The following is a 27,128-nucleotide window of genomic DNA, read 5'->3' as shown; positions in this document are numbered from 1 at the left end:
TTTTTTTTTTTTTTTTTAAGTGTATATTATGTTTATAAACTCGGGAAATATGTCTTTGAATATGACCAATGTAAAGACTTGGTATCGCATTGATACCCAAAGTTGTGGTATCATCCAAAACTAATGTAAAGCATCCAAACATTAGAAGAATAAATGATTATTACATTTCAACATAAGTGTAGATAGAACATGTTAAAAGAGAAAGTAAGCAGATATTAACAGTACATTAACAAGCAGATGAATAATTCATTTTCCACCACTTCCACAATTTGGACAAAATAATAGAATGATAAATGATACAATATGTTTCTGCATGTGTCAGCAGACTGAATTAGGAGCCTTTGTTTGTCTGCTTACTACTAAAAGACAAGTTGTCTTGTATGTTCACTATATTATTTAAGGACAAACTTGCAAAAAGGAACATATGTTTAATTTATTCTAAGGTTTTTTGTTCAAATAAAGCCAATAAGGCAATTTTTGCTGGTACCCTTTATTTAGAAAAGTATTGAAAAGTACCAAAAAGTATCAAAATAATTTTAGTACCGGTACCAAAATATTGGTATCGGGACAACACTACCCTGGACAAGTCGCCACCTCATCACAGGGCCAACACAGATAGACAACATTCACACTCACGTTCACACGTCCTTCTTTGGTGTTTGAGAGCGACGTGAACGGAGGAGGTGTTGTAACAAACAAAGAGGAACCAAGCGAAGATAAGGGGGAACAAAATTTTCATAAAAAGATTGAAGAACGAAAGCAGGGCAAGAGATCACATTTACGAAAAAACCAAGGAAAGAATGGACATATTTTTTCTCTTCTTTGCTTTTCTTATAGGAGGTAAGTCACTGAGATCAACTCTGCTCTTCATCTGTCATCTTTTATCCTGTTGTGGTTGTGGTAGTTTATTGAGTATGTCATTAGTCAGCTCCACATCATACATGTAGTACATAATATACATACATACTTCCAGAGAACAATCTTGTGCCCAAAGGCGATATTATCTCACAAAAAAGAAAATACAATGTAATTAAGAGAATAAAATTATCCATCCATCCATCCATTTTCTACCCCTTATTCCCTTCGGGGTCGCGGGGCTGGTGCCTATCTCAGCTACAATCGGGCGGTAGGCGGCGTACACCTTGGACAAGAATAAAATGAAATAAAATTAAATTAAACATATCTCAGAATGGTAACGGGAAGAAGTATAAACTTTTTGAATCCCCCCTTTTTTACATAGTTACTTTAACTAATATTCAGTTTCCTCCGAACCACATTTTATCACATTCATCTAGATCCACATAACTTAATTTACCCAGAACGATGTGCTTGCAGTTCTTAATATATCATCATCAGTAAGTCATATAAGTCATTCATACTCACATTCAAAATAAGACTCGACCTCATTATACCAAACCAAAATTTTCGATTTATACAATATCTTAAAATGCTCAATGTTTGAACATTTCTTGTGCTAAGTGCAGAGGCGTGTTTATATTTTGCCATTCCTCCAAGGTTATACCCCCACATCGCTTTCTATGAATAAACTTTGAATTTTTGCAGGCAATTAAAAACTTCTTGCTTTAAACATAATAAGTCAAATATTCTACTAAATCAGGACATTTTAACAATTTTGATCTTAAAAATAAGCTATTTGTGTGCTCCTTGAACCCTACATTATGGATAATTATAAGTGCCTGCTTTGGTAAAATTGTTAAGGGATGTATGTTGCTTTTGTAATTAGTTCTCCAAACTTCTGCACAGTATTTTAAGGAAGGATACGTGAGTGAATAGTAGAGTTGCTGGAGGGATTTTCCATCTTGCTCTTGTCGTGCTTTTGCTTCTAGATCATTTCAAATGAATATATTTTATATGTGCTTTCCAATTGAATTTTTCATCAATTATTACACTGAAATTTTCTTTGGTCAACTCACTCAATGTTAATCCCTTTAATCATCATTGTTATTTGTGTATTTGTCCGTCGCCCATTTAAAAAAAAGTGTAATATGGATTTCTTAATAAAGGTTTAGGTGTATTTTATCTTTCTTTTTTTGCAGGATTGAAGGCTGAAACGATGTCAGTCACAGGAGTGTCTGGGCAGAACATCACAATAACATGCTCTTCCAAAGACAGAGATGACAATAATAAATATTTCTGCAAAGATCCATGTATGAAGAACTATGATATCTTAATAAGTAGCAGTGTTGATAAAGACAAGTGGGACACCAACAAATACAGTATAAGGGATGAAAAAAGCATATTTTATGTTACAATCTTTCACCTGAAAAAGGAGGATTCAGGTACCTACTGGTGTGGCATTGATGTCCCTTGGGGGCGGGATCGACTAGAAATCGTTGTCATCACTGTTAAAGAAGGTGAGTGATTACACTTTTGTTTGGTACACTTGTACAACCTCATGAGCTCCAGTTAAGTTTTACGTGTCTTTGTCAGAGGGGTTTTCTATGTGCTTGTAGTTTGCAAGGGTGTGCAAAAAGGGTGCAGGGAGTACATTACAACATGACGTCACTGCAATGTTTTGTTAGTACTACTGATGATATCAGGATACAGCTAACAGGAGCTAATTGGTACGCTTGGAGGAAAAATCAGCTATAATGCAGCACAATGTCTGCATGCAACTCTGAGAAACACATCAAACATGAACAAAAAGCATAATTATACATCATTTGTAACTTGTCACTCCAGTATTTGGAGTTACTAGGAACACAACATAGTGTGTCACATTCACAAAGAACACTTACGGCTTTGATAGATGGTGTGTAGTGGTGCAAGGACGAATTGTGAAGCAAAATTAAAATTAAACAAGTGGAAAAAAAAATAGTATATGAAACTAAATTCTTGGGAATAATAATTGATCATAAATTATGTTGGAAACCGCATATTGAATATATAAAGGAAAAAATATCCAAATCCATTGCTATTCTTTATAAAGTAACACACATGCTGAATAAGACATGTCTGCATATGTTATATTATTCTTTTATTTTTCCATATTTATCGTATTGTGTTGAAGTTTGGGTCTATTAAACTTCAAAGAAGGGGAACTAGAATAATACACAAAGCGTGCTACTATGAACCTACCTATATATTATTTATAAGTTCTAATGTGCTAAAATGTTCAGATATTGTGTTTTTAAAAGCAATGGAAATTGTGTTTCGAGTAAAGAACAACTGCCTTCCATCTTATATTCTTAGGTTTTTTTTAATTAAGAGGAGAAAACTATAATTTACGGAGGATATTGATTTTTGAAATAGGTAAAGTAAGAACAAATATAAAATACAAATGTAATTCAGTTTTAGGAGTTTAGTGGTGGAACAAGCTCAGTGATGAGTTGAAGACGTGTAGTTCTTTGTTAAGGTTTAAGAAAACTTGAAAGGTAAAATTATTGAAAATTATAAAATATAGTAACAATTACTTTCATCCCATTGATTTTTTTAACGTTGATGTTCCAGGCGATCTTATTTTCAATGAAGGTATAAGACGAAAATATAAGCTTTGGCTCCAGCCTATTCCTTTTTCGGTCATTCTTTTACTTTTCTCTTTGTGTGTAAACGTATATGATTGTTAAATATGTATAATCTGTACTGTTGAACTGATCACACAAAATGGTTGATTATAAACTTACTTAATTCATTCATTCATAGCACATTTATGAAATAATAACGTGATGCACTGTTATCAAAAACAATAGGCTGCATTGCATCGCAACATTTTTAATAAGTTGCCGCAAAATCGAGCATTTTAGGCTGCAACATTTATTATTTTGTAAATCCTGTAAAATCCTGGAAGCAGTGCTTATCAAAACAAAGAACGGGTGGTCAAAAAAAAAAAAAAAAAATGAATACACCGTGAAAAATCATGTTGTAAATATTAGCGTAAATATACAAGCACATCAAAAAGTCTCATCATCGACATAAATAATAATATTTTTATATAAATCAGTATCCATGTTGTTATAGTTACTGTACAATACATAATGATATCAATATTTTGTCCCACTCTCCAACTATATCGCCCTCATGCTAATATGTTCGCCACTCTCAAAGTGTAACTGCACTTTATTTTTGTTAAATGCCCATCATCCACAATGTATGAAGACAATAAAAAAAAAGTTATTGAAGGAAATTCAGAATCCTTAATGTACATCGGTAACCTATCATTTCAAACAGGCGATTCCCCAGGAAAAATGTAAATAGCAAAAAGTACCATATGACTGAGGCCAACCACCAATTTACAAATTATAGACATGTTTCTTTGCTTCCACAATTTTCTAAAATATTTGAAAAAAAAATTCAACAAAAGATTGGACAAATTCATGAATAAAATTGGAACAATCGCAGACAACCAACATAGATACAGAGCCAACATTTCAACATCGATGGCATTTTTTGATTGATTGATACTTTTACTAGTAAATTGCACAGTGCAGTACATATTCCGTAAAATTGACCACTAAATGGTAACACCCGAATAAGTTTTTTAACTTTAATAAATTTATGGTATGGCATTAATCAAAATAACAGAGGAAATTAGCAATGTGATGCATGGTAAACAGTGTGCAGCTGCAGTACATATAGATCTAATAAAAATCACTTGACACAAGTAATAATAATATCTTAATCAATCAATTAGAACGATATGGAATCAGAGGGCTGGTCATGAAAAAGATAGGAAGGTACTTAACCAACAGGATTGAAACAAAACGTGAAAACAGGTGAAAATATGTCAACAGCACAATATATATTTTGCGGCGTAACCCAGAGATCAATACTGGGACCAAAATTATTTAATCTTTATTGAAACAACATTTGTGAAGTTACAAAAGACTTAAAGATATTATTATTTGCAGACTGTGTTTGGTTGAGTAGAGAACACACAGGAGCTAATACAAATAATACTAGAATAAATGAATAATTTAAAGACATAGTCGGACAAAAACAGACAATCTTTGAAACTCAGTAAAACAAAAAAATATATATTCAGTAACAGTAGAAGAAAAAGGCAAACACAAATGCAAAAGGGAGAACACATTGAAAGAGTGAAAAAAAAAATTGGGGGGGGGGGGTGTATAATAATACATGATAAAATGAACTAGAGATATCATTTAAAAATAGGGAACATAAAAGTATCAAGAAAAATTTGTACTGGTCCAAAAATGTCATCATATTACCTGCTGCTTGCTAGTGTTACCATTTCTGAGTTCTTGTGCAGAAATATAGGGAAATAATTACAAAAATACACTTCATTCACTAATGGTGTTAGAAAAAGGATCAGTTAAAATAATATATAAAGTTGGCTTTCGAGAGTATTAAACCCTTTATTTATTAAATCCAAATATTGAAATTCCATGATTTGGTGCATTTGCAAACAGCTCCAACTATGCACAAAACCAAATACAACCTGCTACCCACAAATGTACTACAATTCTTCTCAAAAAAGAGGAGAAATATAACTTTAGAGAAAAATTATATTTAAAATATTTGCATGCACGTACTGTGATGAGGTGGAGACTTGTCCAAGGTGTACACGCCTTCCGCCCGAATGCAGCTGAGATAGGCTCCCGCGACCCCGAAAGGGACAAGCGGTAGCAGATGGATGGGTGGATTCATGCGAGTATTGGGATTAAATTTGTCAAGACGGGAGGGTCGCAGCTTGCTGCGGGGTTTGTTCTCCCTGGATGCAAACGGACTACTCTGGACCAGGCGTGAAGGTAGAAACATTTTTAATTAAGAACTATCAAAACAGGAACAAACAAAAAGGTTCACGAGGCAAAAACAAAACTTAGAACTATGAATAACAAACAAAACACACTAAACTGTGACATGAATAAACAAAACTTACTTAGCATGAAAAACGAGCAGCATGAACTATGGCATGAAAACTAGCAATGTCCCCAGACCGACTGACTGGCAAGGGCGGTCTAAATAGTCTCATGAGTAGAGCCAGGTGAGCGTCCAAACACCAGCGGCAGGTGAAAATCCTAAATCACCATGGCAACCAAAACAAACAAGAGTGCACCAAAAAAACTGAAAATAACAACAATATAATCCAGACCACCGAACATGACAAAACGATGGGATGGATTAAGGAAAGAAATCAAGCAACGCAAAGTATTTACAAAGTACAATGAAAAATAATTATGATAATCCTCTTGAAAGATATTAGATCCCTTATTGCTTCTCTTAGCACTGTTTTGATGTACGCTGGTATTAAGAAGCAAGCCACTTGACCACCTGTTTACTCTTCACTTTCATTTTGTTTTTCAAGCAATAACACCAGAGAGAGAGCCAACAAAATTACCTGAACAAGTTCATCCAAAAACGTCCTCATCATGTAAGTCACTACTCGCTTATTAGATCATAAAGTCTGTGTGCAGGATACTCACTACCCACCTGTGCAATGGATTCATGTATTCCACCTACAAAGCCTTTGAAAATGCATCCAAAAACCGCCATCAATACTCCATTTACATACCATGACCTGCATATTGAAAAGGTATTAAGCAGCATTGTTATTGTGAAAGCTAACGCAGAGGAACTACTTTTAGTAACACAGTGCCTTGATCACGACACTAACTACTACCACTATTGACATACTGAGCTGCTGCTGCCTCTGGGTTAGTAAAAGTTTGTGCTAGATTATATATCATTCCTCACTCTTGTATAGTACAACGTTTTGGCCTTAAGCCGAGAAGTTGGTCGATTTTGAAAATCAACTTAGATCTAAAGACGACACAAGGTGCTCGCTCGATTGCTCCCAGCTTTTGTTTTTTACTGAGGGGTGAGGATTATGGTGAATTCACCATCTAAACAGGGAACACAAGTTTTGTGCTGAAAGATGTAAATATCCCATCATACGACGTCCCAGTGAGTGCGGACATTGTCCAGTAAGTGGTTGTTTTATTTTGTTTGTAGTTTGTGTTTATTGTTGAGCACTTGTCAATATTTGTGCTAATAGATGCTAAGTGTTACACTAGAGCAGGGGTCGGAAACCCGCGGCTCCGGAGCCGCTTGCGGCTCTTTGGCCACCCTGATGTGGCTCAGCTGCATAATCGCCGACCGCCCCGATTGTTTCGGGGGGTTTCCGGATTTTGATGCCTCTCCCGGACATCACCCGGGGTTAACATTCTCCGATTTACACTCGGACTACAATATAGAGGGCGTGCCGTGATGGGTTTAATTTTATTGTCTTCTACAACTTGTCGTAGCGCCCGCTTTTACACCATGGTACCTGCGTGCCGGCCGGACGCATGCATTTCGCTGCGTCTATCGTCACACGTCACGTTCGAGATTGCAAGGCATAGTTGTTCAACAGCCATACAGGTTACACTGAAGGTTGTGATATAAACAACTTTAACACTCTTATTAATATGCGCCACACTGTGAACCCACACCAAACAAGAATGACAAACACATTTCGGGAGAACATCTGCACTGTAACACATTATAAACGCAACATAACAATTACCCAGAATTCCACGCATCCATGACTATTTTTGGCTATATTATACACCCCGCGCCCCCGACCCCGCCCACCTCAACCGACGCATGGGGCGGCGCAGGGTTTGGTGCTAGCGGGGTGTATAATATAGCCAAGAAGAGTCATGGATGCGTAAGATTCTGGGTAATTGTTATGTTTCGTTAATAATATGTTACAGTGCGGATGTTCTCCCGAAATGTTTTTGTCATTCTTGTTTGGTGTGGCGCATATTAGTTGGAGTGTTAAAGTTGTTTATACCAAAACCTTCAGTGTAACCTGTATGGCTGTTGACTATATGCCTTGTAATCTTGAACGTGTATCTGCGGAAGCCACATACAATATGTTACTGGGCTGTCAAGCTGTTTGTACATGTTGTAGAAGGCGTCAAAGGCAATGGCTTCACAGCACGCCCTCATTATTGTTAACTGGGTGGCCATCAGCAGATATTTGCGAGAATGGTTGCAGCTCCCATTGTCTTCTTAATTTTGGTAAACGGGTCAACATGGCTCTTTGAGTGGTAAAGGTTGCCGACCCCTGCACTAGAGCCTGATCTGCCTCGCAACCAGCCTCTAAAACTTGTAGCTCATCCTCCATAAATCCAAGCTCAAAAATATAACGGTCTGGATCATCATTTGTCCCAAAGTAGTCTTTGTTGGCTCTCAGGAAGTCTGCCATGACTGTTGAAGGAAATAGCGAACGTTGCAGTGTGCTCGGTGAAACCAATGAATACCAAATAAACAAGTTGTCAATGCTTAAAATGACCAAAATATGGTAAATATTACATGTTATAATGAATTTTACAACAATACATACAGTCGCGATTAAAAGTTACACTTGTAAAGAACATAATGTCATGGCTGTCTTGAGTTTCCAATAATTTCTGCAACTCCTATTTTTTTTGTGATTGAGTGATTGGTCACAAAAAAAATTATGAAGTTTGGCCTTCCGCCCGATTGTTGCTTAGATAGGCACCAGCGCCCCCCGCGACCCCAAAAGGGAATAAGCGGTAGAAAAATGGATGGATGGATGGTTCTTTTATGAATTTACTATGGGTCTACTGAAAATGTGACTAAAATCTGCTGGATCAAAAGTATACATACAGCATTATTAATATTTGGTTACATGTCCCTTGGCAAGTTTCACTGCAATAAGGTACTTTTAGTAGCCATTCACAAGCTTTTGGCAAGCTTCTGATTAAATTTTTGACCACTCCTCTAGACAAAATTGGTGCAGTTCAGCTAAATGTGTTGGTTTTCTGACATGGACTTGGACTTGATTCTCAGCATTGTCCACACGTTTAAGTCAGGACTTTGGGAAGGCCATTCTAAAACCTTAATTCTGGTCTGATTTAGCCATTCCTTTACCACTTTTGACTTGTTTTTGGGGTCATTGTCCTGTTGGAACACCCATCTACCCACATTTTCTCCTCCAAACATATTGCTGGGTATTGTGGCCGAACAGCTCAATTTTTGTTTAATCTGACATCACATGGACAAAGATAAGACCTTCTGGAGGGAAGTCATGCGGTCAAATGAAACAAAAGTTGAACTGTTTGGACACAATACCCAGCAATATGTTTGGAAGTTAAAAGGTGAGGCATTTAATCCCAGGAACACCATTCCTGCCATGGCTCTGGACCTATTTTGTTGTCAATGGAACTGGTGCTTTACAGAGAGTACATGGGACAATTTAAAAGGAGGATTACCTCCAAATTCTTCAGGACATCCTAAAATCATCAGCCCGGAGGTTGGATCTTGGGCGTGGTTGTGTGTTCCAACAGGACAATGAACCCAAACACATGTCAAAAGTGGAAAAGGAATGGCTAAATCCCCATTACCTGCATTGTTAGCGGACTCTTGCGATTTACAATGTACAAAAAAAGAGACCGATGTGTGTTTTTGTCTTAAATAGGGATTGTCTGGGATAAGCAAAATTCCAAACAAGTGCAGTTCCCCTTTGATGTACCGGTAAATGGAGCATTGTTGCTGGGGTTTTTTAAACATTTTTTTTAAGAGCGTTTTATAAGCAGAGCAGCCTACAGAAGTATTTCAATATTTAGTGTGCCACTTTGGTAGTTTTCATGATCCAAGATGCGGAGCGAAGAGATAAAAATGTACTGTATTTAATGAACAAAACGAAAGCAATCAAGCAGCTGGAAGTGCACACAAAACAAAACCCTAGTGCAGCTGGGAGTGCACAAGAAGCAAAGGACTGAGGTGAAACTAATGATAAACCCTTAAAATCCAACAAACCTTCAATGAAACAGCAATGCAAACTGAATGGGAAAGGATGGTATGTGAAGCCCTCGGATAAGTCAAACGAAAACAGGTGTGCTGGCTAACAGGTTAAAGGGGCTGCAAGACAAGTATCAAAGGAAGTAGATTCGAAAAATAAGAGCGCAACACAGGAACTAAACACTCGACATAGGAAAACAAAGACGTATGACCCACCGTGAAAAAGAAGAGGCAGAAAAGGGAAAGACATATGTGTTCTTTTCTCACATAAGGATTGGGAATAATGCAGCTAATAATTCAAAACAACGTTTAATATGACGCAGCACAGTTCCACACCATGGCAAATTAATATAGCAATGTTGTTCAATAAAAAAACTCTCAGACATCAATCAAATAAATTACAAGAGGTTTTACATTTGCAAAGGCAGAATAAGAGTACAAGAGTTGCACACACCCATGACGATCTTTGTTCCATTATTGTTTCTCATTGCACTGTTTCGATGATCGCTGATAATGAAAGAAAAACTACCTGACCTCATGTTCACTCTTTAATTTCCTGTTTGTTTTGAAGCAATAGTACCAGAAAAAGAGCCAACAAAATTACCTGGACAAGTTCATCCAAAAACTTCATCATCACGTAAGTCACTATTAGCTGGATATTAAATCATACAGACTGTGTATAGCAAACAAATATCTCAGATATGATTTTTTTTTTCTTTTTAATGTCATTGCAGTGATGCCGCTGTTTATCGGAGCAAGCCTCGCACTGATCGTACTCGTCTTGGCAGTAGTCATCCTCATATATTTCCGACACCAAAAAGCCCACATTTGCACATCTTCTGGTATGGAAAAAAAGACATTGGACATGTATGGAAGACAATAATTTCACAAGAGAAACAACAAATAAAAAATACCTCATTAACCGCAATGTAAGACAATTTTGAAAAGAGACCTTTTATTAAAGACCCGTTTTGGAGAAAAACATTTTCAAAGAGGAACCGATCTTACTTTTGCAATTTTGCCTCTCATTCACTTCCCTTAGGCCTTAATTTTTAATGCATTCTAACTAGTAAATAATCGCGAGCAAAAGTCAGCTTAGAATGGATGTATTGGAAGTAGCTCTATTCTGCCTATAAGGTGCTCTAAAAAAAACACCCAACCCCCTCCATCAATGTTTTATATAGATATTGGTATTAAATATGTAATGTAGTTACAGGCACATAAAAAAAACATTCATTATATAAGTATTTTTGCTAATTTTAGGCATACAGTGGCACATTAATTTCACAAACGTATCACAATGTTTGCTTTTTCCTTCAACAACATCACTGCTTACTACTCAATGCAGACATAAATAGAGCCAACAATCATAATACAACATCACTTACTGCACAATGACTGCGCTCACTGGGATGCTGACCAATAGGATGCTGATATATTCCGTTTGGATGAAAAATGACTCGTCATCCTCGCAAAGAAAAATGCGTCTTTTTGTGTCCGTCTCGCTATTACCGGGTCTAATGTGGATGCCAAATTTAACCAACTTGTCAGATTATGTCCTCATCCTTCTTTTTTCAAGGTGAGAGGTATTATGATCGAGGAAAGACCTCCAAGACACCAGTTAGCTCTCTGTGATCATGGCGCAGCAAAATATAGTTTGTCTGCATTAGCGCTTTTAATAAGAGTATCACTAATGTTTGGTTAATATTCATGTCACTAAATGTAAAATGGAGTAATGTTGGCGCTCTTTAAATGGTTATTTTGAGGGCGTTGTGGTCAGAATTGAGGAGCTGCCATTGACTCCATTGTTAGCTGACTTTTACATATGTTTATTTATGAGTTAGAATGCATTAAAAAAACATTTGTATTGTTGTCTCTTGTAATTGTCAAAATTAAAAAAAAAAGGGCAGTTCCCCTTCAAAGACAAAATTTATATTATTTCCCTAATGTATGTTAAATCAGTACATCAAAATAATATTTTATTAATCATATTTCTTAGTGGCTGAGTAGCTGTTTCATGAATGCTTCATTGGTCACCATGATCTTAATTAGCACCATATCGCCTTCTGATGTTTGGTGCACATTTTAGCTTATACACTGAGAATTTCGCCATCGTTTTTTTATGCCATAGCTATGAAAATATTGCGACTTGTTCAGGGTGTACGCCGCCTTCCACCCGAATGCAGCTGAGATAGGCTCCAGCACCCCCCGCATATAGATGGATGGATGGATGAAAATATTGAATTTATAAATAATGATTCCTACTTCTTGGCAATACATATTATGTGCTGCCTATTTAACAGTGGACATCATAGCAGGTGTCACACACACTTAAAAATGCTGGGTTATTTTGATAACCCAAATTATGAGTTGCGGGGGGTTACATTTTGGAGTTATTTTTATGAAGAGCAATCAATTTTTGGCATTATAAGGGTATTATTTTGACTCGTTTTCTGAATTTTCAAAACTATGAACCAATTTTGTTTTGTTTTTCAATGAGTAACACATTTTGGTGTAAAATATTTTTTTTATTAAGAAGGTACTTTTTTTCTTGAAAGGAATTGTATTAAAAATTAATCACATTAACATTATTTACAATCAGATACATGAGCCTGCTGTATAGAACTACGATGACCATACACGGCAATTATTGTAAAAAAAAAAAATGTCACTCATATCTTGCTTTTGAGTATATTTTAATGGAATAAAAATAATTTTGATCAGTAGTTGGGAAGGAGTAGAATAAACCGCCTGTAAAATTGACAATTTTTAACCAACTATTAGGTCAAGGAGCACTAAATTGCGCAACCCAAGAGTAGGGTTTGGAATAACCCAACATATTAGTGAGCATAACTTAGCTTTTGTGTTAAATAAATTCAACCCAAAAGTTGGGTTATGAATCAACCAACATTGAGTTAGCACAACTCAACTTTTGGGTTAAAAAATTTAAAAAGTCATTAATTTTACTTTTTGAAACCGATACCCATAATTTTCGATATTACATTTTAAAGCATTTATCGGCCGATAATATCGGCAGGCCGATATTATCGGACATCTCTACTAATAAGCAATAATTCTTAGTTAATGGCTTACTGGTTGTTTAATAAGGCCATGCAGAATAAGGCATTAATAAGTACTTAATAATTACTAATTAAGAGCCAATATGTTACTAATTTGCATGTTAATAAGCAACTAGTTAATGGTGAATGTGTTCTCCATGCTTAAGTGTTACCGAAATGATGTTATGTTTCTCACAGGAGTGCCCAAGACCACAATGAAAGTCACTGATACCGCTGTTTCCACAGACCAACTAAGAACAGTCACAGCTCAACGCCAGGATTCCAGCAACTCCATTGCTGCGTCCTCACTGGTTAATCCAGACTGTCCTTACTATTCCACCATCGGCCACAACAGCCGCAGAGACAACAGCCATGACCCTTCTCAACCTACAGACGTGACCTACTCCCTTATTAGGTTCAGTGCCACAGCTGAATCGCCACTCTACGGCAACTTATGAAAAGTGGTGATGCAGTCTCGTTGAAGCCGCGACTGCATTCCACAAGGACTCATCAGATAACGCAGAATGGCCGCGACATGATAAAATACAGGAACTCAAGTTCTCACCTTTTTTTTTCTTTTTTGTCTCTTCTCTTTTCTCAAGTTCCACTTTCTAATGCACAGCAACACAGGAGTCACATCCGTGTCTCAAAATATCATGCAAATGTTCTCACATTCAAAATACCGAGGATACTGTCAAGCACACACACACACACACCTGGAGATAGAGAGAATACATATACATAAAGAAGCCACTATTTCATAATGGAACACATCTGCAAAATGCCAGGCGGAATAGAAATAACATTTAGAGTGACCATCTACACCATCACTGGTAATATTTTTTCTCTTGTTATACTATGTAAAAAACAACTGTTTTAGTAATGTATTTATTTGCACTGTTTTCTCAGCTATGCTTGCAATATTTACTGTAACAGACAGCAAAAAAGGCTCTCAGGCGATCAGCAAAGAGTGTGAGTAAAATTACATTGCAAAAAGTTCTTTTTTTGTTTTTTTGTCTGTCTGTGATAGCCGTAAATGACACACAATAGTGTGTCAAAAGACACCAAGTTGAGTTAGAAATATGAAAAAAAAAAAAAAATGTACTCTTGATTTTGAGAAAAATAATATTATTGTGAACCAGGTGTGGTGGTGTTCTTGGGTGAAATTGTGGTGCACGGTGCGTTTCCTGCTGTGCATCATTGCATGTCAGCCTCTCAGAGGTACTCCAGGTTCTGCCACACCACATCCTTACTTTGAATGGTACAAATTATGTCTTGGATAGATGGATAGTACTTCATTGATTCTTTCAGGAGAGTTCCCTCAGGAAAATTAAAATTCCAGCAGCAGTGTACAGAATTGAGATCGAATTTAAAAAGTAAATAATGAATAATGGGGGTATATGTTATTGTTTTGCCTCCCCTGTCATCCTTGTAACCCCCTCCTCCCAGAGAAGAGTTGTAGAGTCTGATGGCGTGTGGGACAAAATAGTTTTTGAGTCTATTTGTCCTGCACTTGGGATGAAGCAGTCTAGCACTGAACAAGCTCCTCTGGCTACTGATAACGGTATGCAGAGGGTTACTGGCATCATCCATGATGCTCACTAGTATTTCCACAGTCCTCTTCTCTGCCACCACCACCAGTGAGTCCAGTTTCACCAGTCTCGAGCTGTCCTTTGATGTACTGCCCCCCCAGGACACTACCATGTAAAACAGAACACTGGCAACAACGGACTGGTAAAACATCCACAAGAGTTTTTTTGCAATTCTTGAAGGAGCGCATGCAGCCTCCTCAGGATGTACAGCCTGCTCTGTCCTTTCCTGTACAAGTGGTCGGTGTTAACAGTCCAGTCCAGCTTGGTGTCCACCCACACCCAGAGGTACTTGAATGAGTCCACGGTCTGTACATCGACTCCCATCAGTGAGTGTGTGGGGTTCCGCCTGACCGCTGCCTCTCTGAGCCTTCCTCACTCAAATGTCGTTGCTGTCCTGCGCCTCCCTGAACTCTCCTCCCCTGCACAACTCTCATAATTCCTGGGCATGACCGCCTGCTCAATGGCCTTGTGGTTAGAGTGTCTGCCCTGAGACTGGTAGGTCATGAGTTCAAACCCGAGTCATACCAAAGACTATAAAAATGGAACCCATTACCTCCCAGCTTGGCACTCAGCATCATGGGTTAAATCACCGGCGGAGGAAACTCATTTCGGCCGCTTGTACCCGTGATCTTATCCTTTCGGTCATGACCCAAAGCTCATGACCATAGGTGAGGATGGGAACGTAGATCGCCTTCCGGCTCAGCGCCTTCTTCACCACAACGGTTCGGTACAACGTCCACATTACTGAAGACGCCGCACCGATCCGCCTGTTGATCTTACGATCCACTCTTCCCCCACCCGTGAACAAGACTCCTAGGTACTTGAACTCCTCCACTTGGGGCAGGGTCCCCTCCCCAACCCGGAGATGGCATTCCACCCTTTTCCGGGAGAGAACCCTGGACTCGGACTTGGAGGTGCTGATTCTCATTCTGGTACCTCTGGATTGGCAGACCGGGGTGGTGGTTCCTCTCTTTAAGAAGGCGGACCGGAGGGTGTGTTCCAACTATCGTGGGATCACACTCCTCAGCCTTCCCGGTAAGGTTTATTCAGGTGTACTGGAGAGGAGGCTATGCCGGATAGTGGAACCTCGGATTCAGGAGGAACAGTGTGGTTTTCATCCTGGTCGTGGAACTGTGGACCAGCTCTATACTCTCGGCAGGGTTCTTGAGGGTGCATGGTAGTTTGCCCAACCAGTCTACATGTGCTTTGTGGACTTGGAGAAGGCATTTGACCGTGTCCCTCGGGAAGTCCTGTGGGGAGTGCTCAGAGAGTATGGGGTATCGGACTGTCTTGTTGTGGCGGTCCGCTCCCTGTACGATCAGTGCCAGAGCATGGTCCGCATTGCCAGCAGTAACTCGAACACATTTCCAGTGAGGGTTGGACTCCGCCAAGGCTGCCCTTTGTCACCGATTCTGTTCATAACTTTTATGGACAGAATTTCTAGGTGCAGCCAAGGCGTTGAGGGGTTCCGGTTTGGTGACCGCAAGATTAGGTCTCTGCTTTTTGCAGATGATGTGGTCCTGATGGCTTCATCTGACCGGGATCTTCAGCTCTCACTGGATCGGTTCGCAGCCGAGTGTGAAGCGACCGGAATGAGAAACCGATGGCATTCACCACATTAAAACAAAAGTATTCAGTAGGGGAGAGAGGCATTTGTATGTGTCTGGGCCTGTGAGAGGTGGCACATGTGCCTTTATGGGTGACTAACATCATGCTTCAAACGGACCGTCGGGTCCTCACAGCCCTGCTGACGACCCTCGGCTCAGGTCACAGGTGGTACGAGAGACTGCAGGTGTAGAACTTTACCAGGCAGGGACAATGTCGTGGCGGACTTGCTCTCCAGAACCCCACCCAGCACCGTGCCAAACACCACCCAGGACCCCGCATAGTCGGGACTCATCATGCTGCACACAACCCTCCATGCAGCTGTCACAGGATGAGCTCCAAGCATCCTCAGCACAGAACCCGGTGTTAACACAGCTACGTTTGTTCATTCGAGAGCGATGCCCAGCAAAACTGCTAGACAGTGGCCGTCGACGCACCTATTCAGGGCGATACCTCCAGTTGGAACGATGTCTGTGTGGCACGGGGCCAGTGCACTGTGCCTTGAGGGCAAGAGTCCTGGCCGTGTTGCACAAGGGCTATCTGGGCATCGTCAGGGTCAAGTCTGGTAGCCAGGCATTGACAGAGATCTGGAGTCTCTGGTAAAGGAGTGTCCAAAATGCCTCACCTGTGGCAAGACTGGCTCACCCATATCTCAACCTTTGCAGCCTCTACCCTGGCCGTAAGCGCTGTCATCAGCAAGAAGCTCCACAGCCTCCCTAAGCACCAACGTTTCCTCCTTGTCGTCTATGACATCCATTCTACGTGGCCTGAGGTACAGCACGCTGGATCGGTCATCACCAATGTGGTCACAGACTTCTTTTCCTCTTTTTTCTCCCGTTGATGTTATCACCACTGAAAATGGGCCCCAATTCATCTCTTTTTGGAGGAGCGAGGAGTCAAGCACAATAGGAACGCTTTATAACACCCTCAGGCCAACAGCGGAGTGGAGCGGTTTAACCAAACCCTCAAGAATGGCATTAGAGCTCCCATTCCCATTCTCTTTGGCACTGCAGAGTACGCTCTTGTATTACAGAGCGACAACACATGCCACACAACAGGCAGTTCTCCAGATCTCCTGATGCTCCACCGTGAGCTGCAGCTTCTCCTGAACTGTCTGCACCCTCCAAAGGGAGATAATCCACTGGAGATACTTGATACAGGTGACAGAGTAGCCTAGTATCAATGCCATGAAGCTGTGTTGGACTGGGTCCAGATGTGTCGGCCTAACCGGCCGCTCAAGCTGCTCTCATTTAGGTCAACACCATGCCAGATCGTCGAACAACGGGGATCAGCTACCTTTTGCCTTGTTGACTGCTCATGTGGGCATGCCAGCCAGTTGGAAAAAGTTTTGCTGCCGTCTACTTCGGATCAGGCAGTGGACCTGCATCATCCTGATGGTGACCGGGGTTACCCTGATGCACAGTTGCCTGAGCCACCTGGCCATACTTGCCAACCCTCACAGATTTTCCGGTAGACTTCAAAAATTCAGTTTCTCTCCCGAAAACCTCCTGGAAGAAATTTTCTCCCGAAAATCTCCCGAAATTCAACCGGAGCTGGAAGCCACGCCCCCTCCAGCTTCTTGCGGACCTGAGTGGGGACAGCCTGTTTTCACCTCCGCTTTCCCACTGTATAAACAGCTTGCCTGCCCAATCACGTTACAACATCTACGGATTTGAATAAATAACTGCACACACAAGGAGACGAAGCAGAAGAACAAGGAAGTTACAACCATGGCAACGCCGTCTGTAATAGAGTGATTCTATGTTGTCTGTTGCCATCTCCTGGTGAATGTTGGCTATAGTGTTATGGGGTTGCTTTTTGATTGGCCAACAATTTAAGTGGTGTTGGGCACCTGACGGCAAGTAAGGCAGTCTGTTCTGAAGCTCACAGTAAAGAGACATAACTTCATCACCTCGCCTGGTTATTGACTCCAACCCAATATATTACACAGTCGACAAGCAAAATGAAGAAATAAATGGCAGAACAAAAGTTACTCAAATAGTGAAAGGTAAGTGTTGTTATTTTTTTTAAGTAACCAGCAAGCACAGTACAGTTAGTAGAACAACTGTGGTTTTATTACTGTGTATTTGATAGGTGCCGTCTGAAATTCAACTATTTCTTTTATTTATATATATATAATAAAATAAATATATATAGCTGGAATGCACTGAAAGTCAAGTATTTCACATATATATGACATTTATATGAAATACTCGAGTTGGTGAATTGTAGATGTAAATATACTCCTCCCCTCTTAACCACGCCCCCCCGCCCCAATCACGCCTCCGCTCCGCCCCAATCACGCCTCCGCCCCACCCCACACCCCCCACCTCCCGAAATCGGAGGTCTCTAAGTTGGCAAGTATGCACCTGGCCCACCTGACCTAGAAATGCAGGATGACCCTGTGCAGCCTGGCCCTCGTCCTGTCAGGGCCCCCCAAAGGCCGCTAAACTTAGAGATTTAATTGAGCAATAGCCTGGCCTGTCACGTGGCAGAACAATCCACAAGGCTAGGCGAGTAGGTCGGCAGTCCACCCAGCGAGTCAGTTAGGTTGTCTTTGTGCTTGGTTTGCTGTTTTTTTGTAAAGCCTTGTTATTTTTGTTGTTGTTGTTGACATCCTTTAAAGAGAGATGTAACAATGTAACATAGAACATGTGCTGGTGTTGTTGTGTTACGACAGTAATGTGTGGTGCCATAAAGGAGTTTGACCCTCCCTGGTTAGAGGTGTCGTAAATAAAAATAGACAGTTGTGTATGCACACATTCGAGTCCATGTACCCTTGGACATGACAGTAGTGTTGTTGTTGTTATCCTCTTAAGACCAAAGCTGTTTGTTTACATGCTTTTTTTCTATTTCTCTTTGCTATTTGGGCTTATTGTACCCTTATTAGAATGAAAACTGAAAATCATCTTTTAATATGATGTTCTTAGTCCATAAGTACACAAACGTGTACTTCGTGTAGTGACGTGCAAATTTTCATTTTTACATTTTTTTTCCAAATTCCATTGTATGTTACACTATTCTGACACCACCAGATAGCAGTATAAGTGTCCATATGTCGGCAAAGGACCCCAATTCAGCAGTGTACACAATTTTGGAAATAATAGCTAAAAGGTGCTGTCCACGCATGTGGCCACGAAGGCCTTTAGAGGTTAAAGGGAAAAGGAAATGTGATGTGTTTGTAATATTTTTGTGCCGCTGCATGCCTAAAATGAGAATTATACGGAAATATTACATCTTATCATGAATATGTCTGTTACTACATGAATTGATTAACGTGGATCCCGACTAAAACAAGTTGAAAAACTTATTCGGGTGTTACCATCTAGTGGTCAATTGTACGGAATATGTACTGTACTGTACAATGTACTAATAAAAGTTCCAATCAATCAATCAAAACATTACATTCATACTATGCAGAGCATGAATATAGAATGTTGTTGGAGGTTTCAGGTGTTTTTTTTAGAGTGCTTTTTAGGCGGAATAGAGCGACTCCCATTGGTTCCATTGTTAGCTGACAGTCACTAGTCCTTATTTATGAGTTAGAATGCATAAAAAAGAAATACATATGTGTTCTTGTCTTACAAGGTTTGTGAATGATAGGCAAACTTCTTCAAAAAAGTCCCCTTTAAAGACGACTGTTCAGCCTGTGTAATATCGTCAATTGATGCCCGGCTAGGAAAGGAAATATTGCAGAGTGTATCTGTCTTGACAGAGACGGTCCTGGCAAGGATCTACGCCCTTTTTCGAACCATCCATTCCCCAAACCCCCACCCTTCATCACAGGATCTAATGGCCATGCTTAAAAAAACTCCTTAAAGGCATACTGAAATGAGATTTTATTTTTTAAACGGGGATAGCAGGTCCAGTCTATGTGTCATACTTGCCATATTGCCATATTTTTGCTGAAAGGATTTAGTAGAGAACATCGACGATAAAGTTCGCAACTTTTGGTGCTGACAAAAAAGCCTTGCCTTTACCGGAAGTTGCAGACGATGACGTCACGAGTTGCAGGGCTCCACACATACTCACATTGTTGTTTAATGGGAGCCTCCAGCAGCAAGAACTATTCGGACCGACAAAACGACAATTTCCCCATTAATTTGAGCGAGGATGAAAGATTTGTGAATTAAGATATTGATAGTGAAGGAATAGAAAAAAAAAAAAAGCGATAGCTCCGGGCGGAGGCAGTGTGAGCGTTTCAGATGTAATTAGACACATTTACTAGGATAATTCTGGAAGATCCCTTATGTGCTTATTGTTTTAGTAGTGTTTTAGTGAGATTTAAAGATTGTAAAGTAAAGATTGTAAAGACATACCTCGAGGTCGGATGGCTGTGGTGAACACACTGCATCTCAGAGAGAAGCCGAGGAGCCAAGGTCACAGCTGCTGCAGAACGACAAATAATCCACGGATGTCTTCGGCAAGATATATATCACAATTTCCCCATCTAAAAACATGGTGGTTGACGTAGAGAAAACATGTTCGCTTGACCGCTCTGCTCCACAACAAACAAAGAAACACCGGCTGCGTCTCGGTTGTAAAAACAGCTGCAATCTACCGCTTTCCACAAACAGCATTCTTCTTTAAAGTCTCCATTATTAAATGAACAAATTGCAAAAGATTCAGCAACATCCATCCATCCATCCATCTTCTTCCGCTTATCCGTGGTCGGGTCGGGGGGCAGCCTAAGCAGGGAAGCCCAGACTTCCCTCTCCCCAGCCACTTCGTCTAGCTCTTCCCGGGGGATCCCGAGGCGTTCCCAGGCCAGCCGGGAGACATAGTCTTCCCAACGTGTCCTGGGTCTTCCCCGTGGCCTCCTACCGGTTGGACGTGCCCTAAACACCTCCCTAGGGAGGCGTTCGGGTGGCATCCTGACCAGATGCCCGAACCACCTTATCTGGCTCCTCTCGATATGGAGGAGCAGCAGCTTTACTTTGAGTTCCTCCCGGATGGCAGAGCTTCTCACCCTATCTCTAAGGGAGAGCCCCGCCACACGGCGGAGGAAACTCATTTCGGCCGCTTGTACCCGTGATCTTATCTTTTCGGTCATGACCCAAAGCTCATGACCATAGGTGAGGATGGGAACGTAGATCGACCGGTAAATTGAGAGCTTTGCCTTCCGTCTCAGCTCCTTCTTCACCACAACGGATCGGTACAACGTCCGCATTACTGAAGACGCCGCACCGATCCGCCTGTCGATCTCACGATCCACTCTTCCCCCACTCGTGAACAAGACTCCTAGGTACTTGAACTCCTCCACTTGGGGCAGGGTCTCCTCCACTACCCGGAGATGGCACTCCACCCTTTTCCGGGCAAGAACCATGGACTCGGACTTGGAGGTGCTGATTCTCATTCCGGTCGCTTCACACTCGGCTGCAAACTGATCCAGTGAGCGCTGAAGATCCCGGTCAGATGAAGCCATCAGGACCACATCATCTGCAAAAAGCAGAGACCTAATCCTGCGGTCACCAAACCGGAACCCCTCAACGCCTTGACTGCGCCTAGAAATTCTGTCCAGAAAAGTTATGAACAGAATCGGTGACAAAGGACAGCCTTGGCGGAGTCCAACCCTCACTGGAAATGTGTTCGACTTACTGCCGGCAATGCGGACCAAGCTCTGGCACTGATCGTACAGGTAGCGGACCGCCACAATAAGACAGTCCGATACCCCATACTCTCTGAGCACTCCCCACAGGACTTCCCGAGGGATACGGTCTCCAAGTCCACAAAGCACATGTAGACTGGTTGGGCAAACTCCCATGCACCCTCAAGAACCCTGCCGAGAGTATAGAGCTGGTCCACAGTTCCACGACCAGGACGAAAACCACCATGTTCCTCCTGAATCCGAGGTTCGACTATCCGGCGTAGCCTCCTCTCCAGTACACCTGAATAAACCTTACCGGGAAGGCTGAGGAGTGTGATCCCACGATAGTTGGAACGCACCCTCCGGTCCCCCTTCTTAAAGAGAGGAACCACCACCCCGGTCTGCCAATCCAGAGGTACCGCCCCCGATGTCCACGCGATGCTGCAGAGTCTTGTCAACCAAGACAGCCCCACATCAACCAGAGCCTTAAGGAACTCCGGGCGGGTCTCGTCCACCCCCGGGGCCTTGCCACCGAGGAGCTTTTAAACTACCTCAGCGACCTCAGCCCCAGAAATAGGAGAATCCACCACAGATTCCCCAGGCACTGCTTCCTCATAGGAAGACGTGTTGGTGGGATTGAGGAGGTCTTCGAAGTATTCCTTCCACCTATCCACAACACCCGCAGTTGAGGTCAGCAGAACACCATCTGCACCATACACGTTGTTGATAGTGCACTGCTTCCCCTTCCTGAGGCGGCGGACGGTGGTCCAGAATCGCTTCGAAGCCGTCCGGAAGTCATTTTCCATGGCTTCCCCGAACTCCTCCCATGTCCGAGTTTTTGCCTCAGCGACCGCTGAAGCCGCACACCGCTTGGCCTGTCGGTACCTGTCCACTGCCTCCGGAGTCCTATGAGCCAAAAGGACCCGATAGGACTCCTTCTTCAGCTTGACGGCATCCCTCACCGCTGGTGTCCACCAAGGGGTTTTAGGATTGCCGCCCCGACAGTCACCAACTACCTTGCGGCCACAGCTCCAATCAGCCGCCTCGACAATAGAGGTTCGGAACATGGTCCACTCGGACTCAATGTCCCGCACCTCCCTCGTGACATGTTCAAAGTTCTCCCGGAGGTGTGAATTGAAACTCTCTCTGACAGGAGACTCTGCCAGACGTTTCCAGCAGACCCTCACAATGCGCTTGGGCCTGCCAGGTCTGTCCGGCATCCTCCCCCACCATCGCAGCCAACTCACCACCAGGTGGTGATCGGTAGAAAGCTCCGCCCCTCTCTTCACCCGAGTGTCCAAAACATAAGGCCGCAAATCCGATGACACAACTACAAAGTCGATCATGGAACTGCGGCCTAGGGTGTCCTGGTGCCAAGTGCACATATGGACACCCTTATGTTTGAACATGGTGTTTGTTATGGACAATCCGTGACGAGCACAAAAGTCCAATAACAAAACACCACTCGGGTTCAGATCCGGGCGACCATTCTTCCAAATCACGCCTCTCCAGGTTTCACTGTCGTTGCCAACATGAGCGTTGAATTCCCCCAGTAGGACAAGGGAATCACCCGGGGGAGCACTTTCCAGTACTCCCTCGAGTGTACCCAAAAAGGGTGGGTACTCTGAACTGCTGTTTGGTGCGTAAGCACAAACAGTCAGGACCCGTCCCCCCACCCGAAGGCGGAGGGAGGCTACCCTTTCGTCCACTGGGGATTCAGCAACACAGATGTCCAAAATACCGTGTAATTATGCGATTAAAGCAGACGACTTTTAGCTGTGTGTGAGCGCAGCGCTCATATTTCCTAACAGTCCGTGACGCCACGCGTAGATGTCTTCATTCCGCGACGTTTTCAACAAGAAACTCCCGGGAAATTTAAAATTGCAATTTAGTAAACTAAAAAGGCCATATTGGCATGTGTTGCAATGTTAATATTTCATCATTGATATATAAACTATCAGACTGCGTGGTGGGTAGTAGTGGGTTTCAGTAGGCCTTTAAAGAAGGCTAAAAAAAAAAAAAAGGGAATATAAAACTAAAGATTCCTGCAGTAAACAATTTCATATTTTATATACGAGTTTTGCATCATCCTAATAACATCTAAACAGGTCAAGGTATGACAAAACACCAGTTTTGTACATACAGAAACAGCAGATAATTAACATAATATGAATTTATTGCTCAGACTGGAGCAGATTTTTCAACCCATGTTTGTCCCCTTGTTTAAGCTGCTTACAAAATGCCATGCCAATGTATATTGGAAGTTATTTAACTTAGCACATAGTAACAACACATTCCACAGTCAGGACGTTTTGCACTTGTGTGTAAACACAAACACAGCTGTTTTGACTGAGGGCAGAAGTCTGTAGAAATTGTTCAATGAGGTAGATTCAAAAGGACAGCATTGCTATTTATGTGACAAACACTTGATGTGGAAATATGTTTTTCAGACTGGGACAACATCAAACCAACAGTAGAAAAAACAAATGTGGGAGATTCTGTCCGAATCCATTGTCCATACCCAGAAGGCCATGACGATGATGAAATGTTCCTGTGCAAGGGGCAAAATCCTGTCAGCTGTGACAAGATGACCCAAAAAAACAAATATAAATTATCGCGAGTAAATAAAAGAAAAAACGCGTTTTCCGTGCATTTCAGCAACCTGAGCAAAGCTGACTCTGGAACGTACTGGTGTTCGTCCAATACGACATGGATGGGAAGTAATTACACCAAAATTCAAGTCTCTGTTGGTAAGTTGCCACCTCCACAAAGTGAAATGTCAAATGGAACCCAGTGTGTTGCATCCATTGAATTTTAGGATCACTGTCCTAGAAAAATACTAATTTTACACAGTAGCGAAACCACAAGCTTAAGGCTAAAAGATGACCAATCTACCACCTGAGCCATGCTAAATCAATCAATCAATTGTTGCGCTTGTAACGCGAAAGCAAGACAACTTGATGTTTGACACGTGTGCGCCTGTTTATTCATCAAAGACGAGAGAATAAATGACTCCTAACATCAAGCGACTCGAAATGGCGATCACAACAACGGTCACTTAAACGGGCCGCTCTGAATTACTCACTCTAAACTGCGTATATGAATCCTAACCAAAAACTACATTGTTATGTGCACAATCGAACGATGACAGTTAATAATGATGACAAAGTCAAGTAAACAGTTGTGGTGAATGATGTCCTTAAAGCAACCGCTACACGATCAAAGTTTAGTTATAAAGCACTAATCACAAGTGCCTCAAAGGGCTGCGCAAACCACAATGACATCCCCGAATCCCCCAAGTGGGAAAAATCATAATCCTTGGGAAGGAGCCGCAGATGTGGGGACCTTGCTCCTAGGCTGCAATGGATGCCAAGTGGGGTACAATCATTGCATTATTCACGATAATGTGAACGTACATTCCTTTGAGGGAAAGCAGAGGGTTGTAGGAGGTCTTCATCCATGTCATAGAGGAATGGTCTACCCAAGGTCATGACGTAAAGCAGCTAGGACCTCCTCCAGACTGGAACCGCTCCAAAGATTATCGTTGGCCACCTGGTAACATTTCCAGACAGGAGAGGTGGTCAGAAAAGAGGATCGGCAGATCAACAGTCTATTTAAAAACTCGAGTATGTAATGAGTTTTAAGTTGGGACCTAAATGCTTCTACCAAGGTGGACTCTCTAAATGTTGCCAGTAGGGCATTCTGGCGAACTGGACCCTGGATAGAATCAATCAATCAATCAATCAATCAAAATTGATTTATATAACCCTTAATCAGAAATATCTCAAAGGGCTGCACAAGCCACAGCGGCATCCTCGGCTCAGATCCCACATCAGGGCTTGAAAAAAATCTCAACCCAATGGTTGAAACCTTGGAAGGGCCCGCATATGTGGGACACCACATACTCCGAAGTCACGTTATTACACAGTGCATCCTTTCAGTGAGATATAAGTTAACCAAGAAAAAGCTAAGTCTGACATACTGACATGTTATTGCATACATTCTAGTAGAATATTATGATCAACGGAATGGAAAGCAGGGCTGAGATCAGGTAGCAACAATCAATCAATCAATCAATGTTTATTTATATAGCCCCAAATCACAAATGTCTCAAAGGACTGCACAAATCATTACGACTACAACATCCTTGGAAGAACCCACAAAAGGGCAAGGAAAACTCACACCCAGTGGGCAGGGAGAATTCACATCCAGTGGGACGCCAGTGACAATGCTGACTATGAGAAACCTTGGAGAGGACCTCAGATGTGGGCAACCCACCACCCCCTTCTAGGGGACCGAAAGCAATGGATGTCGAGCGGGTCTAACATGATACTGTGAAAGTTCAATCCATAGTGGCTCCAACACAGCCGCGAGAGTTCAGTTCAAGCGGATCCAAGACAGCACTGAGAGTCCCGTCCACAGGAAACCATCTCAAGCGGAGGCGGATCAGCAGCGTAGAGATGTCCCCAACCGATACACAGGCGGGCGGTCCATCCTGGGTCCCGACGAGCGGTCCATCCTGGGTCTCGACTCTGGACAGCCAGTACTTCATCCATGGTCATCGGACCGGACCCCCTCCACAAGGGAGGGGGGGACATAGGAGAAAGAAAAGAAGCGGCAGATCAACTGGTCTAAAAAGGAGGTCAAATTAAAGGCTAGAGTATACAGATGAGTTTTAAGGTGAGACTTAAATGCTTCTACTGAGGTTGCATCTCGAACTGTTACCGGGAGGGCATTCCAGAGTACTGGAGCCCGAACGGAAAACGCTCTATAGCCCACAGACTTTTTTTGGGCTCTAGGAATCACTAATAAGCCGGAGTCTTTTGAACGCAGATTTCTTGCCGGGACATATGGTACAATACAATCGGCAAGATAGGCTGAAGCTAGACAACATGGATGATGCACCAGCATCCATAGTAATAAAATATATTAGTTACTTTTGCGATGGCCTTTTCAGTAGTGGGATTTGCCTTAAAACCCGACTGGAAGAGTTTTTTTTTTCTCGGATTTTAGAGATAAACGAAAGGTGCAACACCGGCCTGTAGTTTAGCAAGAGGTCGGAATTGAGATTAGGTCTTTTTAGCAAAGGATGGACAACAGCTGTTTTGAATGCTAAGGGAACAGAACCAGCAGAGAGCGATAGGTTAATAATACTTAGCACTAATGGGGCATTTTATTTAGCTGGAAGTGACACGATGATAATCATGTAAATTGGCTTTCAAAGAGTGACATTTTTTCTTTGCGCCTTCTTTTCCTCCCCTAAGAATTCAGAGGAGGTGTAGCAACTTGAGAAAATATCAATCAATCAATCAATGTTTACTTATATAGCCCTAAATCACTAGTGTCTCAAAGGGCTGCACAAACCACTACGACATCCTCGGTAGGCCCACATAAGGGCAAGGAAAACTCACACCCAGTGGGACGTCGGTGACAATAATGACCCAGTGGGACGTCGGTGACAATGATGACTATGAGAACCTTGGAGAGGAGGAAAGCAATGGATGTCGAGCGGGTCTAACATGATACTGTGAAAGTTCAACATGATACTGTGAA

At 41.9% G+C, this 27,128-nt stretch overlaps 1 protein-coding gene across 5 annotated transcripts in view; it reads left to right on the top strand.

Annotated features, from left to right (window-relative positions):
• Positions 1 to 613: 613 nt before the first annotated feature.
• The window catches only part of LOC133538775 (CMRF35-like molecule 6), a 33,906-nt gene continuing 7,391 nt past the window's right edge, over positions 614 to 27,128 (top strand). For 3 of the 5 annotated variants that reach the window (XM_061880552.1, XM_061880556.1, XM_061880553.1), the window contains exons 1-3: positions 13,255 to 13,624; positions 13,701 to 13,763; positions 24,026 to 24,325. In XM_061880552.1, the coding sequence (XP_061736536.1) occupies positions 13,555 to 13,624; positions 13,701 to 13,763; positions 24,026 to 24,325 (433 nt within the window). In that variant the 5' untranslated portion in view covers positions 13,255 to 13,554. Of the gene's footprint in view, positions 841 to 2,057; positions 2,376 to 6,286; positions 6,353 to 10,303; positions 10,370 to 10,466; positions 10,575 to 12,989; positions 13,764 to 24,025; positions 24,326 to 27,128 lie in introns of those variants that run through there. The other 2 variants (XM_061880555.1, XM_061880554.1) reach the window with 2 other exon arrangements.

Source organism: Nerophis ophidion, linkage group LG20 (genome assembly GCF_033978795.1).
Source record: "Nerophis ophidion isolate RoL-2023_Sa linkage group LG20, RoL_Noph_v1.0, whole genome shotgun sequence".
Taxonomy (NCBI): Eukaryota; Metazoa; Chordata; class Actinopteri; order Syngnathiformes; family Syngnathidae; genus Nerophis; species Nerophis ophidion.
The sequence above is the reverse complement of the archived record's forward strand: the minus strand, read 5'-3'. Positions and strand labels throughout refer to the sequence as shown.